Source organism: Taudactylus pleione, unplaced genomic scaffold (assembly GCF_031769625.1).
Source record: "Taudactylus pleione unplaced genomic scaffold, aTauple2 ptg000115l, whole genome shotgun sequence".
Taxonomy (NCBI): domain Eukaryota; kingdom Metazoa; phylum Chordata; class Amphibia; order Anura; family Myobatrachidae; genus Taudactylus; species Taudactylus pleione.
In genome coordinates, this window is record NW_028284517.1 from 1,001,473 (window position 1) to 1,020,224 (window position 18,752).

General features: G+C 45.6%; 1 protein-coding gene across 1 annotated transcript in view; it reads right to left on the minus strand.

Annotated features, from left to right (window-relative positions):
• LOC148524863 (vitamin D3 hydroxylase-associated protein-like) overlaps positions 1-18,752 on the minus strand; it is a 79,576-nt gene extending 60,824 nt beyond the window's left edge. Inside the window, exons 1-2 of the mRNA XM_088471626.1 lie at positions 18,546-18,752; positions 2,823-2,936 (exon numbers count right to left, since the gene is read on the minus strand). Coding sequence (XP_088327752.1) covers positions 2,823-2,936; positions 18,546-18,752 — 321 coding nt within the window. The remainder of the gene's footprint in view (positions 1-2,822; positions 2,937-18,545) is intronic.

Here is an 18,752-nt window from a genome sequence, read left to right on the forward strand (position 1 = left end):
AGTATCACAGATATCTCCTACTTACCTTCTGTTTATGGAATGGCCTGCTGTCCCCATACACTAGTATGGGGACATAATTCATCAAGCTCCGAAAATATTATATTTTTGGAGCTTTCCTGCGGGGGCATTCTTCAAATGGCGAATACCCCCGCTTGGGGTTCGCAACCCGCTCTTCCCTATGGGAAGTAGGTCCGGGTTGCGAGAAGGGATCCTTTAGGATCCCTCCGCCCCTGTCCAGCTCCTTCCGCCGGACGTTGGGGCTCTTGTGCGCATGCGTGACCTGTAGGTCACGCATGCGCACCGCCATCACTGCTCTGACAGGAGCAGTGAAAAGATTCACTGCTCCGAAAAGGAGCAGTGAAGCCGCTCGTGGGGGCAGCTGATTTCACATCAGCTGCCACCGCGCCGGAGCAATGGTGAGTTAGAATGTTAGTTATCGGGGTCCGTTCGGACCCCGATAATTAACATCATGAATAGGCCCCTTGATCTGAGTTCCGAACCGGAAACAGATTCAGGACTCGGTTCGAACCGAGTCACAAAAGTGAATCCGAACAGCCTGACAGGCGGATTCCTTATGTCCCAGCATTGGATGACACTGAAAACTGTAGGCCCTATCGAGTGTCGGAGTTAGTGGATAAATATGGCTTACCTCAATCCCACTCTCTGGCGCTATATCAGGCGCAAGACTATGTCAGTTCCATGATACAGACTGTTTCCTCAGAAGATTGGTCCAATTCTTTGCTAGACCTATGGGGGGACGGGGCGCAATTTATCTCCATTATAAAATTCTTCAGATTCCCTTAGACCATTCTAACATATCTACAGGGTTATCTACTTGGTGTACGGTATTCCCCCATATTACCATGGAAAGCCTGTTATGTTCATTCTCATATTCTCAGCCAGTGCTCTCATCCAGCATGTACAGAGAAATGTTCTATAACATATATCACAATGGGCATCTTTCCCCCCACTCATATTTGTGCAAAGTGGTGGGCTTCTGATGCAACCTTTACACACTGTGTGTGGGAAGCCCCCTTATCCATAGAGTTTGGTCATCGGTCAATAGATTTGCATCTAGGTATCTAGTTAACTATCTTCCGCTATCGGCGAAGTGGGCAATTTTGGGTATTCTGCCGCCGTCTGTTTTGGGTAGGGGAGATAGTAAAAAATGATTATTAGTTATATCAGCGGTGGCCAGTAAATGTATACTACCGATGTGGCCCCATGCAGAACCCCCATCAGTTTCTTTATTCCGGGCCAAACTATTTTTTGCCGTCCAAATGGATTGTCTAGTGACCACTCTGCATAAGGAGACTAAGGGGTCTAGTTACTAAGCAGTGTTAGGAGACAGAGTGAAAAGTGATAAGAAAGTGATACGGTGCCAGCCAATCAGCTCCCAACTGTCATTTTTCAAACACAGCCTGTGAGATGGCAGTTAGGAGCTTATTGACTGGCACCTTATCACTTACTTATCACTTTTCACTCTGTCTCCTAACACTCCTTAGTAACTAGACCCCTCAAACGGGTTCTGTTTTCCAGCTGTGGGAGGGTTTTATAGACTCCTTTACGTTGGCCCTAAAATGCCAAATACGTTTATGCTTCCGTAGTACTTCCTGGTATGAAACTCGGATTTTACTGGATGATTCGCCCAATTCTTTGTCTGTTACAGGCTGAGATGGGATCTGTTTCATTTTGGGTCTCCTTTCCCCTATTTTATTTTATTGATGAATTTTTTGTTTAGGGCTGTGTGCCTGCCATGTTTAGTTCTATTTGTTATTTATTTTGTTTTATGATATATGATGTGAAATGCATTATTGATCTGATGAATAAAAGAATTGTTAAAAAAAAAAAAAAGTGAATCTGAACCATGACCTGGTTCTACTTGGAACACCTTAATTTGGGTGAGTTCAGATTTCAGAATTCCAGACCTACATATCTCTAATATTTACTAAAGGTTGATCTTGATCGATTTAAAATCGATGTAGTGTTTTTGGGGCTAAGGGGTCTATTCATTATGTTAATTATTGGGGTCCGATAATTAACATTCTAATTCGGCGTGAGCGCCGGAGCAATTCATCATTGCTCTGACGTGAAGACAGCTTATCCGAAAATCAGTTGTCTCCCCTACCTTTCGGGGCAGTGAGACAAGTGCACATCATACCTGCCGACTTTCTGGCTGCTCCTCCCGGGAGGGAGCAGCCAGATCGGCAGGACAGAGGGGCGTGGCCGAGACAAGGGGGGGTGGCCGGCCGGGTGACATCACTTGTGGGTGTGGCGGGGCGGAGTCACATGATCGCATCAGTTTGGCCCCGCCCCCGCTACACAATGCCGATAAAATAGGCATTGTAAAGCAGGGGGCGGGGCCAAAATGACGCGAATCGCGTCACTGGCCCCCCCCGCTGCGGGGGCTGCAGGGGTTATAGCGGGGGGGATAGGAAGAGTGAGCGGCAGCCGGGAGAATTGCATGCCTTCCCGGGAGGTCGGGAGCGGCACCCGATTTTCGGGAGGCTCCCGACCAAATCGGGAGGGTAGGCAAGTATGGTGCACATGCGTGCCTTACAGGTCACGCATGCGCACAAGAGCCCCGACGTCCGGCGGAAGGAGCCAGACAGGGGTGGAGGGATCCGAAAGGATCCCTTTTCACAACCCGGGACTCCTTCAAATAGGGAAGGAGCGGGTTGCGATCCACAAGTGGGAGCAAACGCCATCTGAAGACCAATCAGCAATTAGCATTAATCAGTGTAGTGCAGGGTTAGACAATAAAATGGCTGCTGCACATTAGAACAGTTGTGATACGCAGCGCGTTTGTGACTTATTCTCACCTTTTCCACATACACGTGTAGGGCGGCCTCCGGGCTCAGGGATCCTTTCTTCAGCTCATCCACCAGCTCTGCCAAGGACAGGGAGAGGATCTGGATGGAATCCATGTTCCCATGCTGTAAGACATAATATGCGGACTCTCAAACTCTCAAGCTCAAACTGTCAATGCAAAGTATTACGGTTATTTTATATTTCATACACTACTGAATAATTAGACATAAAAGACAGAATAAACCTGATTATTAGAATTAGGAAAAAGAAGAGGGGGTGGCTAAATCATGTTATATACCTATATATGAAATGATGACATTACTATATTTGCATAGCCTTCTTTATAGTATTCAAACAAAAGTCCAATTTTCACTTTAAGGAGGGGGGGGAAATAAAAGGAAACACAAATGTAGACAGACAGACAGACACACACAGGGCCGGCTCTAGGGGTGTTCAACCAGTGCGGTCGAACAGGGGCGCCACCCATAGAGGGCACACACCTCCTCAACATCCCGATTTCAGCGGGACAGTACTGTCCCACTGTTCCACCCATGGGCTAAAGTGGCCCGCGGGTGGTCAAATCGGGAGGTTGGGGACCCCCACCGCCATAGCTGTGCGGCGGTGCCGGACCCCGGAGTCTGAATGGATGCTGTGCGCATGCGCGCGCCATCCATTCAGTGACAGGAGAGGGCTGGGGGAAGCCCAGCTAGTGAGGCATCCCCAGCCTGACGTTATTTGGAGGCATGCCATGTGGGCACGCCTCCAAATAACGTCACGTAGGAGGCGTGTCCTATGGTAATTGGGCCACGCCCCCATTTTTGGTGCTCCGACCACTGGAGCCGGCCCTGGACAGACAGACAGATAGATAGATAGATTATTTACTATTATAGTAGTGATACATAGGGCTCTATTTACTACAATCCGCATATTAAATGCATATTGTAGTGTGATATTACCGAGTGAATTCGCATTGCGAATTCAGGCAATATCACAGGGATTTACTACAAATCCCTTACAGGGACAGAGCTTGCGATAAAGCTCTGTCCCTGCAAATCCCCTTCGGAACATTATCACGGTATTTTCGCAAAAAATACCGTGATTAAGTGCCCGCGCATGCGCCGACCGGTCGCCGCTGCTAATCCCCCTGCGCTAAGCCCCGCCCCATCACTAAGCCCCGCCCCCACGATCACCTGCATGCTCCGGGCCTCTGGTGATGTTCTCCATTCCTCCGGTCAGGTGATCTCCCATACTGCACTGGGGCCCGATCACCTGATGACCGGGCAGCAGTGCACTATGGGAGATCAGCTGACTGGAGGGGAGTCATCACCGGAGGCCCGATCACCGGTCCCAGGAGTCAGGTAAGTACATTTTTTTTTTTTACTATTTTTTTTTTCTTTTTTTTACAGTAATCAGACCACACAGCTGATTACTGGGACCGACTCCCAGCTCTGCTCTCCCTCGTTAGAGCAGGGCAGGAGGCCAGTAACCGGGGGATACCCTGGATAACGCCACCTCCAGGTGGCGTTATTATCACAGGGCTTTCCCCGGTATTTTTTCACATTTTATTTTTAGTAACTCTGGTCGGATCACATTTCCCATTACAATTATGGGAAATGCGATCTGCTTTACTGAAAATAAGTGATACTTAGGGGTTGGAGTAGAATTGTACGAATTCTACTCCAATTGCCCTGTAATAACTATAGGTGATACTAAAATAATGTCAAAAGGGTGTAAAAACACCCTTTTTCACATTATTTTAGTAAAAATAATGTTGATAAATAGAGCCCACAGAGTGAAAATCTGGAGGTGAATGGAAGTCAGGGCCGGATTCAAAGATGGATGCAGCACCATTCGCTCTTGCGTCTGCTAGTATCAGCCTTCCCCTGGTGTAGTAGCCTGCATCAGAATGTGCAAGGGCTGAGACTTACACTTTCAGTGTGTCTGCACGCTGTAATGTCGCCGGTGTTTCACCATCGCTCGCAGCATCAACATTTGTACAGCCCCAAGGCATCGTCTGACTCTGACCTGCTATGGCGGCGGCTGTGCGTTTGTGTACGCAGCCACTTTTATTAACAGACCTGCATTACACACCCATGAGACAGAGTTTTTTTGCGTTCCCTTCTAGCCACCTCCCAGTTATCACAGAGGAACGCGCATCACTTTTCCGCCCCATTTCTGATACCATCTGTTCCAATCACACCTCGGTGCTTGCTCTCTATTTCATGCATGCGCTGTAAAGGTCTTTAGAAATTTGCTCAGCTACGTGAATATCAGCGTTGCTTACGGATTGCGTGCGACTCAGAATAAGTCCCTCAGTCTTACTCCTCCATGGTAAGTATCTTAACACTTCTCCTACCCCTAAACCTAGCCCTCCCTTCCCACACCCTAAGCCAAACCTCCCCCCAAGTGCCTAAACCTAACCCTCCCGACCTAGTGCCTAACCCTCCCCCTCAGTGCCTAACCCTCTCCCTAGTGCCTAATCTCTAACCCTCCCCCCCAAGTGGCAAAACCTAACCCTCCCTACTTAGTGCCTATACCTAACCTTCGCCCTAGTGCCTGACCCTCCCCCCTAGGGCCTAACCCTCCTCCCTAATGCCTAACCCTCCCTCTAGTGCCTAACCCCCCCCCTAGTGCCTAACCCTAACCAAAGTGGCAAAACCTTACCCTCCCTACTTAGTGCCTAACCCTAACCCTCTCCCCAGTGCCTAACCCCTAACCCTCTTCCCTAGTGCCTAACCCTCTTCCCTAGTGCCTAATCCTCTTCCCTAGTGCCTAACCCCTAACCCTCTTCCCTAGTGCCTAACCCCTAACCCTCTTCCCTAGTGCCTAACCCTACCCCTTCCCCTAGTGCCTAACCCCCCCCCCCGCCTAGTGCCTAATTCCTAACCCTTCCCCCAAGTGGCAAAACCTAACCCTCCCTACTTAGTGCCTAATCCTCTCCATGGTGCCTAAACCTAACTCTCAACCCTAGTGCCTAACCCCTAGCCCTCCCCCCTAGTGCTTAACCCTAAACCTCCCTCTAACCCTGCTACTTACCTTCTGGATGCCGGCGTCGGGATTCTGACTCTGTGGGGTTTCCGGCGCCGGCATTTTTAGTACCGGCATCCTGCACGCCGGCATATGAACTACATCCCATATACTGTATATTATATATGATATAGATATGTATTAGAGATTATAAAAATAAAATAATAATGACCTTATTGTTATAGCACTTTTTCCCAATAGGGCTCATAGGGGTCTATTCATGTAGAACATGAAGTGGCTACTGAAAAATATCACTATATATTATCACATCACATCGATGCGAAATATAGTGATGTTTAGTAGCCATTCATGTACACTTACCTGTCCAATGTTTTCGGGCGCTATCCGGCCCTTCCGCGATCCTGGAAACCAGTGAGAAGACAGACATATCGGGAGCCCTGTGCTGGACAGACAGCCGGGAAGTATGCAGCCTCCCTGCTCTGTTCAGCCTACAGTACAGATTACGTCATCCTCAGATGGCGATTCTGTACGCAGCAGAGGAACTGGAAGCGGAGCTTTCCGTTCCTCTGTTTTCAGCTAAACAGGACTTTCGCTGCTTTATGAATAGACCCCAAAATCTTTTACATTTGCAGAATAAAAAACTACAAAATACAACATAAGCGTTAACCGACTACAGAAAAGAGAGCTAAGCACTTTTTTTAAAGAAAATAATGGTACACTAATGAAACACTGGTGTAAACAGATGCAGGGGCGTATCTATAATGGGTGCAGGGTCTGCGGGGAACACGGGCCCCTGGGTCCAGGGGGACCCCGCACCGCACACCCTGCACCCATAATAATACTTACCTCTCCGGAGTCCCACGTCGGCGCGGGCATCCGGCGCTGTAAAACGACTGGAAAATGGCCACGGCGGCCATTTTCCCATCGTTTGCGCATGCGGAGTACAGGGAAAATGGCCGCCGTTGCCATTTTCCCAGTTACCTGTGCATACATTATAGACTCTAGGCACACTCTAGTGCCCAGAGTCTATAACTCCGGCGCTGGCAGCGCACAGCTCAGTGCGCTGCCGGCCGTCGGGCGGAGAGGAGGGGGCCCGTGTCGGAGACTGCACATGGGCCCCCTCCTCTCTGTAGAAACGCCCCTGAACAGATGAGTGTTGAGTCTGTTGTTACAGGTGTCTAGATTGGAGGCTTCACGGACTGTGCGAGACAACGAGTTCTAGAGAGTCAGTGCCGCAAAGCTTCAAGCCTAAGGAACAAACAAAGTAGGGAACTTATTAGGTGCTGCTAATTGTCCTTCACCTGTGGATCTACATAAGCGAGTGGTAGTATAAAGGCACACATCCACTAGACGACAGGCAAAAGACTGCACAATTACGACATTGTAATCGCACAGTCGTTTGTCTGTCTGTGATGACCCTTCACTGAACGAGCAGTAGTTCAGTGAAGACACATCAATCATCTGCAAACATGCTGAACCAGACGATATCAGGTATTAGCGATGATAGATGTCTAAACGACCAGCGGGACCGTGCATCGCTGGTCGTTTGAGACATTTTTCTTAACGATTTTCAAACGATTATTGAACGATATCGTTATCATTCAATCGCTCAATTTAATCGTCTAGTGGATCAGAATCTGTTTCAGTTACCTTTGGCCCTAGTTAGGTAGGGCTTTGAAAATCAGTAAGAAATAGATTTTCTATTTTGCAGACAGCCAGTGAAGGGAGTAGAGAATGGGTGTTACTGTATGTGGCAGGAATGGGGCTGGCAGCTGCATTTTGTGCTAACCATAAGCAGTGCAGTTCTCTTGCTGGGAAACCCAGGGCATTGCAGTAGTCTAATCGTGATAGTGTCAATGCATGTATGATCTTCTGAGGGAATCAGGTGCTTGATTATAGTTCCTCAGAAAGAAAAAAGATTTAATCATGGCCAATACCTGATTCTTTAAGTGTGAAGCCACCATGTAGCACAACACCAGGATTTTACACCTAGCATCACAGTTTTGCAACTCAGAACTTGAGTGCAACTTGTTGTCCAGGTAGCAGATTTGTTATTTGATGGTGAGCTCCTAGTGGCGACACTAATGAGTGATGGGCTCAGGTGCAAAAAATATGGTGCTTGCCCCCCATCCGTCTGGAACTAGTAATATCACTACCGCTGTTCAGGAAGACGGTAATCCTTTAGTGTATATGTCATTACGCTCCTATTTATTAAGCCCAAAAATGTGGTCAATCCTCTAAAAAAAAAAGCTGTTTGACAAGGAATACTACACAAGATATCAAATATATATTCTGCAGCCCCCCTCTCTTTACCGTCACAAAATGCAGTCCCTATAGATTTTTATGGAGGCTGTGAAAATATCCATTTACCACGCTCTAGCCTATGGGTATTTTTAATTTCTGAGAGCGATCATTAGTATCCCTGTCTGGTAATCACCACCGGCCACACAGTAGCTGAGCCAACTCCGAATCTACAAATAATGTGATCGCGTAAGCACAGCACCTAGCGGATCTTGGGTTGCCCCTCCTCCTCACATGCTATAACACAGGAATGGGGAACCTCAGGCCCGGGGGCCGTATAAGGCCCGCGGAATCATTTGGTATGGCCCTCTGAGCTTTTTTCTGCTAGTCTCATCTGGCTAGCAGGGTGCCTGGAATGGCACCCTGCAGCCAGAATCTATGCAGCAGTGCCACCAGGAGCATCCTTAGGACACTTCAGATGGTCACACTGCTGCCCTTACAGCTCCCCGGATGATCCTCTGGATGCTCCGGGCATTGCTGTAATCACCGGTGATTGTGGCCCCGCCCCCATGTGATGACACACGGAGGGAGCGTGGCCTGCAGCTGGCCCGTGAATAATGTTACATATATCAAATTGGCCCTCGGCAGGACAAAAGGTTCCCCATCCCTGCTATAACAGAACTCGCTATCTCTACAATGGCCTGCGGTATGTGATCGCAACACAGAGAAGAAGATCATACCTCAGCACGTGAATGGGACTGGAGGGATGAAGCTTTATAAGTAACGTTAATAATAAAGTTGTTAGATTGGGTTTGATTTAGTATCAAGGGGTTAATTTATATAAAGACTATAAAGTGGTTCATTTGAACTGACTGAAGGAGGTAATGAGAGGATTACTTAATAAGATTAGATTGAATTCATGATCTGTCAGTTAATTAATGATGGAGATGAGGGAGTTAATGATTATAAAGGGTTAATTATGTTGAATGGTGTTGATACGATGATGCTGAGGGAGTCAACAATTTTTGAAAATACTGATGAGAAATGATTTTGTGTGGCAATCACTGGAATGCTCTGTATTGTATGGCGGTCAATATAATGCGTTCTGTATTGCTTAAGACCACATGGCAGTCACTGGGCTGCTCCCTGTATTGTATGTTGGCTATTAGAATGAGTTCTGTATTATTCAACCTGAGCTCCTTGTCTTTTGTCTTCAAGTCCTCTTCGGTGACTCTATTACCGTATGTTTGCAATTATGCTGGGTACAGGCTCATCGATTGCTGAATGACTTCCGCTCCCTGCCACTCACTCCTGCTGACCCTCCAAGATACAGTAAGTTGCTCTACTCTGGCCCCTTATGCTTATCCTACTTAGGGCAGTATTCAATTTGGCTGCAAAGAGTCGAAATCGGCGAAAAAGTATCGCCGATGACGTCATTTTCGCATGTTTCAATTATCCCCATATTCAATTACAAAGACTTTTCGCCATTGCGAAAAGTTTTTGTAAAAAAATGGGGATAACTTTTCACCATGTTTTACATGGCGAAAAAAAGTGCAGAATTTGTTTAGGGGTGCAGGCTTAAAAAAAATAGCCTGCACCCCTGGGAATGGCCCCTAAAAATGATCTATGTAAAAAAAATTTATAACAAAAAAATCGAGACACCCCCAAAAAATGTATTGAATTTTGGGGTAAAAATAAAAAAATATGGGGAACAAGTTTAAAACTAACTAAATAAATTCTGGAGGGGTTCCCAAGTATGCGGCAGGTGTTTTAACGAATGCGAGTGGTAGCGGCAAGTGCATTTTCAAAGAATTTTAAAAATGCACCTTAGGGACTTAAAAAATATGCTTGCACCCATTTTCATGTACCCCAAATTTGATGCACCTAGTTTAAAAAAAAAAAAAAAGCTAAGTGCTCTTCTTCACCCCTTCTTCCCAGGCGGAAAAAAACACCTGCCGCGGCTATTTAAAAACCATACTTCCGCAGGCCAAAACGGGGGTACCCATAATAATCCCCCATGTCAGGACATCATTACGGGGGTCCCTGGATGCTTTCCCAAAAATTCCCGAATTTTTTCCGATACCTTTCCGCCGGGTCCCGTTTTCGCAGCTTTCAAATTCAATACGGGGATAAAGCGGGCGCGCGCCCGATACTTTATCCCCGTCAAACTTCCGATATGGAGCGAAAAGTCCAGCACGGACTTTTCGCTCACATATTGAATACCCCCCTTAGTCATTTATTGCTGTTGTTCCAAAGATGTGTAATTTTACTGTACATTGTAGTTACAATGTTACTAAAAAGTAAAGATAAAAGCCCTGTAAATTGGAATATGTTTGCAGACAGTATTGTAGATTAGACCTGCACAGGCACTACCAGACCAGACTGGTGTTCAGATGTGCTGATGCTGTTGCAAGGCAAAAAATCTGAGTGGATGGCTGTAAGGTCCATAGACAGAGCTCAGAATCTATGTGACATATGCTCTTCTGCCAGTACTGGCATAATGGTCCTGATTCAGAGATGTACACAAACCCGATAGTTTGCCTACATCTGTTTGTTGGGGGTCTGAGCATGTATTGGCCCTATTCTGCGCACGTGCAGACGGGTTCTGCATCCTCGCACGCTGTGCGACCAGTCTGAGGCATATCAACCATTTGGGGGCGTAATGGGGGAGTGGTTGCATAGGCAAACGCAGGAGGTGTTTCCGTCTGCCTGGAAACCCCCCTCCTCAGCTCACACCATGACCACAATAGAAATAGTAAAATAATGGAATTTTACCAGCGCTGCATGTTCTTCTCAGTATCACAAATGAAATAATTAGCACCACCTGTGGATCTTTTAACATGTATCGGCCAGTAATAAATACACCTGTGCACCAATCAGGGGATTTGGAAAACATGCACTGTTAGGGATGCACTGCTATAGCGCCCAATATTTACATATATGTCCAGGGCAGTGCTAGGTTCTTCTGCTGCTCCCCCAGACTTTCTCCCATGCCCTGGAATGGTGCTCGCATCTAAAATAAAAACATTCAGCTCAGGAAGGATGGCCCTACTGCCGAATTTAATGGCTTACTGTGATCTCTGGTCCTGTATATGCTAGAATTATGACACACAATACACTTTGTATGATGCATATTAAAGCTGGATAAGTGATAATTATGCCCTCTTCATGGACTGGCCAACTCACTCTAAAATCAAGCATTTGGAAACCCCCCTCTAGAAATCCTGTGTTTGCCACTGGGTTGGCCTGGGTTTATGGAAACAGGGGGAGTGCTGAGGCCAGGGTCTTCCTGAGCAGGTACGTTATCTATTCTGAGTAAGTTTTATAATCCTAATGGTGATCTGATGATGCAACTTCGGGCGTAGCACTTGGATCGCAGATGCTGACAGAAGGCTATCTATAACTGTAAAGACACAGCACCATTCTGAAATGCTACCAACTAACATTTTCTAATATAGAATATTCGCAAATAATATCTTATTTAGGACACTCTCAGCATTGGGAATATTGATCTTGTTCTAAGGGTGAATTTAAATTACTTATATCTGCCCCGCAAGCAGAAAAGATCCAGGATCCACAACTACCATTAGTAGTGTATATTATTATCCCCACCTATAGTGTTTCATTATGGGCATAAAACTTTTATTTCCTGGAACATTTATAGTTTACAATCTCTTTGGAGTGAGTTAATTATATTTGTAGCATTTCATAAAATGATTAAAATTAAAATGGTTACTTCTGTGTAATTGTCTGTATGCATAATAACTAGGAATGGTCAGAAAAGCCCTTACCTGCTTCTTATACTGCTCCACAGTTTTCTCCATGAGTGCCAAGTCCTGTGCCCTCCGCTCCCTGGCACTCTGGATTCTCTGGCTGGTGGGTCTCTGATCCATCCATTTCAACACGAGAAAGCCGGCTACCAGACAGCACAGGGCAGCGACCACTGCACCAGGCAGGAGAATCAGCATAGTCTTACTATCTGCTCCAAGATAAACTGTGATACTACCCTCTTTGGTCTATGGCACATAATATCTGGGCACTGCCCATCCTGCCCAGCAGATACAAATGAAGATTACTGCCACAAATAGCATCAAATCTCAGCATGCTGGCAGACTGCCCCCACTCTATTATAATACATCTATGTATCTCCCCGAGCCATGCCTCATATTGTCCCGCAGGACCCATCACAGCAATTGAGCTGATGGAGAAAATTGATTAAAAAAAAACTCCATAGGCCTCATCTAAAATATATTTTCAGACAAAGAAGTTCCGTGACAACTGCTGGCAAAATAACTGAAGAAGGTTAGGGTACCGAGAAAAAAAGGTAGCATAAAGCTTCAACATTTCTTAAAGTGGCATCTATACAAAGCGGAGACTGCTGGTATAACTCTTATCTGCTGGGAACCAGACATCACAGAGGTACCATTTCTTGAGGTACCATTTCCTGGCACCGGTGCATAACCTGGTTTCTAATCTCTGACCTGTTCCTAATCTGCCACCAGCTCATAACCTTGTTCTTGATCTCTGACCTGCTCCTACTCTGCCACTGACTCATAACATCACTTCTGATCGCAAGTTTCTAAAATACCACCAGCATATAACCTGGCTCCTAATCTCTAATTGGTTTCTACACCACACCATCAGCACATAACATGGCTCTTTCACCTGTTCCCACTCTACCACCAGCACATAACCTGGTTCCTAATCTCTGAACTGTTCCTACTCTACCACCAGCACATAATCTGGTTCCTAATCTCTGAACAGTTCCTACTCTACCACCAGCACATAACCTGGTTCCTGATGTCCCATCCGCTCCTATTCTACCAACAGCACATAACCGGGCCCTGATCTCTGGCCCGTTCCTACTCTGCCACCATCATATAACCTGGTTCCTAATATCTCAACTGTTCCTACTCTACCACCAGCACATAACCTGGTTCCTGATGTCCCATCCGCTCCTATTCTACCAACAGCACATAACCGGGCCCTGATCTCTGGCCCGTTCCTACTCTGCCACCATCATATAACCTGGTTCCTAATATCTCAACTGTTCCTACTCTACCACCAGCACATAACCTTGTTCCTGATCTCTGACCTGCTCCTACTCTGCCACTGACTCATAACATCACTTCTGATCGCTAGTTTCTAAAATACCACCAGCATATAACTTGGCTCCTAATCTCTAATTGGTTTCTACACCACACCATCAGCACATAACCTGGCTCCTGATCTCTAATCGGTTTCTATAACACACCATCAGCACATAATCTGGCTCTTTGACCTGTTCCCACTCTGCCACCAGCACATAACCTGGTTCCTAATCTCTGAACTGTTCCTACTCTACCACCAGCACATAATATGGTTCCTAATCTCTGAACAGTTCCTACTCTACCACCAGCACATAACCTGGTTCCTGATGTCCCATCCGCTCCTATTCTACCAACAGCACATAACTGGGCCCTGATCTCTGACCCGTTCCTACTCTGCCACCAGCACATAACCTGGTTCCTAATATCTCAACTGTTCCTACTCTACCACCAGCACATAACCGGGCCCTGATCTCTGACCTGTTTCTATTCTGCCACCAGCACATAACCTGTTTTTTAATCTTTGTTCTGTTTATTCCCTACCACCATCATATAACCTGGTTCCTAATCTCTGAACTGTTCCTACTCTACCACCATCATATAACCTGGTTCCTAATCTCTGAACTGTTCCTACTCTACTACCAGCATATAACCTGGTTCCTAACCTCCCATCTGCTCCTATTCTACCACCAGCACATAATCTGGCTCTTTGACCTGTTCCCACTCTGCCAACAGCACATAACCTGCTTCCTAATATCTGAACTATTCCTACTCTACCACCAGCACATAACATGGTTCCTGATGTCCCATCTGCTCCTATTCTACCACCAGCACACAACCAGGCCCTGATCCTTGTTCTCACTCTGCCACCAGCACATAACCTGGTTCCTAATCTCTGAACTGTTCCTACTCTACCACCAGCACATAACCGGGCCCTGATCTCTGACCTGTTTCTATTCTGCCACCAGCACATAACCTGTTTTAGAATCTCTGACCTGTTTATGCTCTACCACCAGCATATAACCTGGTTCCTATTCTCTGAACTGTTCCTACTCTACCACCAACATATAACCTGGTTCCTGATCTCCCATCTGCTCCTATTCTACCATCAGCACACAATCTGGCTCTTTGACCTTTTCCCACTCTGCCACCAGCACATAAACTGGTTCCTAATCTCTGAACTGTTCCTACTCAACCACCAGCACATAACCTGGTTCCTGATGTCCCATCCGCTCCTCTTCTACCAACAGCACATAACCTGGTTCATGAACCCTGACCTGCTCCTACTTTACCACCAGCACATAGCCTGGCTCCTACTCTACCTCATCCTCACTTGTCCTCTTTAGAAGGTTTGATACATCTCCTCCATAGTGTCAGGTGCATCCTGGGATTTGAAACATGGTACCTGATATTCGGCTGCACCAACTGTATTCCGTCTAGGCCAAAGCAGACAGAGGCTATGTGTCAAGTTTGTTTTGTGCCAATAGCAGTAGGCTTCCGTGCCTCAACAACTCCATCCAACCTTCACTACTTAATGCCTACTAAACGTGGCCACCTCCATTAGTTAACTGTCACATCATCACCAGTTGTTTACCCATCTGTGCTCCTGGCTCTCTATTGCTGGGATATGGTCTTCATCTTGTCCTCCTCTGATCCCATCGCTGCCATTATTGGTAAGGAGTCTGAATGCATTACTCTGGTAGACACCTGTGTATGCCCATCATCAGCTGAACTACCGAATATCAGCACTGATAGACGCTAGTGACATAAAGGGAGCATCCTGTCCCTGTGTCATGGTCTCTAGGTTTAATGGAGACAGGATGAGGTCGCTGTGTTACTCGCCTCTTATAGGTGGTTGTGTCCAAAGCCTAGCTATGGTCAGTGTCAGGGGCGTAGCTATAATGGGTGCAGGGTGTGCGGTGCACATGGGCCCCCGAGGCTAGGGGGGCCCACACCACACATCCTGCACCCATATTATCTAAAAATTACTTCTGAGAGGTCCCGCGTCGAGTGTCTCAGCGCTGCATAAAATGCCGGAAAATAGCCACCGCGGCCATTCTTCCAGCGTTTTGCGCACACACAGTGAGGAAATCAACGGGAAAATGGCAGCCTCACCATTTGCCCTGCGATCTGAGCATGCGCAGTAGACTCTGCGCACACTCTAGTGTCCAGAGTCTACTGATGCTGTGGTGGCCGGCCAGCCACGTCAGTCGGCTGCCGGCCACCAGGGAGAGAGGAGGGGGCCCTGGACAAGGAATGCACATGGGCCCCTTCCTCTCTTAAGAGTCAGTGTGTCCGAACCTAACTATATATCATTATAACTGTGTATCACAGACATTTTATTCTGAAATTCAACTTTTCCAGTTGTCTCTTACAGCTATTAGTATTAACAGTCATTTATATAACACACACATATTCTACAGCACTTTTCAGTGGAGCATACTATCTATATTCCTCACCACATGTACACACATACATATATACTAGGGTTAACTTTTTGACAGAAGCCAATTAACCTGCCAGTGCACTTTTGGATTGTGGGAAGAAACTGGAGCACCCAGAGGAAACCCACTCAAACACCGGAAGAACATCCAAACTCAACACAGATAGGACCTTGGTGGGAATAAAATCCAAGACATATAAAAATACCTCTGTTTTTTATCCCTCAATTAGCCTCCCAGGTGGCCCTATTTGAAGTCCAGCAAGGAATAAAACATTCAGCTTTTATATAATATTCACTATTTCTATAGTGAAAAAAGTATGATAAAATACACAGGGGCATATTTATCACAATGCACATTTTTTTAAAATATATTTATTCATAGAACAAAAACACCGTAAGCAAATCTGCAATACATAAATAATAAATCAAACATAATACCAAGTGTTAAACAATACTGTATATAGTAAATATGTCCCAGGACATTTCCAGTGGATGTTGTTTGCAGAGAGAAGGGGTTAACATAACTCAAAACTTGTATAAAATACAGCACAATCCACATTTTTAATGTGGATGTAATAAATATTTTTTGGGGCCAAATTTGCAATGTGAAAATTACTGTTTTCACGCATATTTAGTTATTTACTAAAACTTCTCTTGCCAGGAGATAGCATAACACTATTACACTGCTTCCTGGTTAAGGTCTTTGGCAGCCAATGAGCTTGCAAATCAGTAGCTCATAGGCTACTATAGGGTAACGCCATGAGAAGATGGCTTTCAAATCCGGAGCTTGGATAATCCAGCAACACAGCAGCCCCCATTCAAACCTATGGGTGCTGCATTTGCGAACTAAAGTGGAGGGACTGCGGCAGATATTGGAGAATGGATATCTGCAGCAATCCCTCCATAGTACATCTGGGGGATACTTAATATTTCCGGGTACCCCCCCCGAAAAATATTTAGTGATAAATAGGCCCCATAACCATTCATATGTCTAGAAAACTTTAAAACAAAGCATTTTTGCATAACAGTAATCTGTAGAACCGCTTCAGGTATCAATAGACAATTCCACATTTTAAAAACTGTCTGTATCCAAAGAAAACGTGGCCAATGTCCCAAGAATGACACATGGAAAATTGTTAGCAGAATTAGAAAATGGCACTAACTAGTCGGGAAACACCAGCCTATATGCACTTTCGGTCAGAGCAGCTATCGCATAGCATTATAATTAGCACATTTTTCACACAGAACCATATCTAGATCACAAGGACTTTGCAGGAAAAAGGAAGGACTTCTAAGAGGAATGGGCAGGAGGTACACCAGGTTGTGGAGTGTTTGCAGTCCGTAGGCTGGATTATGGAGTTATGGAATTGTGTGATACGTAGTATATGAGTGCATGTGGTAAATGTATCAATTCCTTTAAAGACTGTAGAAGTGGACAAGTGTAGAACTTGCCCATAGCAACCAATCAGCTTTGAGGTAGCATTTATCAAGTACAATAAAATGTTAGGCAGAAGCTGATTGGTTCCTATGGGGAACTTCTCCTCTTGTCCACTTCTACACTCTTCAGAAGGTTTGGTACATTTCGCCCTAAGTAATGTGTGAGTTTAGAGAGTCTGATTCAAGCCATCGTTCCTCCGATCACATCATACCTGTGTCTTATAATCTGCAACGTGTTTTTCCATCAGTTGAAGGGCTTCCTCTCGCTGCTTCTGTGCCCGGTCTACCTTCGTGGTGCGGCGGATGTGGTCCATACATTTTAGAATCACAGTGGAAGCCACAAGGCAGCAGAAAGTGGAGAGGAACAAATGGTTGATAGCATACTCAACCAGGGACCAGAGCATGTTGATAGGGCGATTCCACGGGACGATTCCCAGTTCTCACTCCGAGCAGCTCTACGATTTTTCAGAGCTCAATAACCACCAAACCTGACACCGCTGAGTGCTTAGTGGACTACGCTGGGCTTACAGGACCCCACCCTCTTGCCCGGGAAGACCAGGGGATAATCTTCAGATATTGGAAACAGTTCCGCACTCACTAACAAGAAAACTGTATTAATGAGCTTAAGCTTTGAAGGAGTTGGGAAACTTTTGATAAATGTGTGTTTAGATTTGGAAACTACGGAGACTGACTGTGTACTGTTGTGGATAGAATTGGTCACCTAACTCCTACTGCCAAATATCTGTGACAGCTGTGGGCACCTGTGATCTCAGTTCATTTTCCCAGGATCTAATCCAACTATCAAGTACAGGATCAGTGCTCCATAAAAATAGATAAGGGGGCTGAAGTGCACCCTCCGCTAATAGTCTTAACCCTGCAGTTGCTATGTTCAAAGTGGATGCTGCCAGCACTTTAGGAGTTAAAAGCCAATGACCTTACGGAGCAAAAAAAAAAATAACCAGATTTACCTAGAAATGAAATACTTATCTAAATCCACAAGTCGCAGTGTAATTGCGTAAAATCAAATTTGTGATTGATAATATAATACTTTCATTTATGTCAAAGATTGGACTCTGATCGTTAAAGCTTCAAACATTTTAAAAAATCTAGTAATTAAGAAATGTAATAAACTAATTGTCACATTTTTTTAAAACTACACCTTGATGTCCTCTATACAATATCCTGTCTTAGCCTCACCACGTTGTCTCCAGTAACCTGAGGTCACCTGGGTATCATGTAGAGCCTCGAAATTGATAATGTATTACAAACAAAGGTGCATTTTTAGCTAAATGAAACATTTAAATATCAGCTCGGAAATCCTCTGGAATATGATCTAGAAATCAATAAACAGAAATCTGGAGTAATGTGTTTAAAATCTAAAATTGTACTGTATATATTTTTTTAGAATTTCCCTGATTCTGGAAAGGGTAAGGGGGTTCTATTTACCATGCACAGATATGGTCACATTTGCTATCCTCTTACCTTCGGAAGAGACAATTAATAAGATAGAATGGAATAGAAAACGTTGCCCAACATACCCGAGTCTTACAGCGAAGAGCCATCTTCTCCATCATCTCCAGGGCGCTGTCTCTCTGGGTTTTTGCTCTATCGATCTTCATCTTGGTCCTTCTCTCGTCCATCCATCGAAAAACCAGGACGGTCCCGACCAGGCCCAGGAATAGAATCACAAAGGTAAGATCGACTAAGAATTCGGGCAACAGATAGCAGAGTATCTTCAGGAGCAT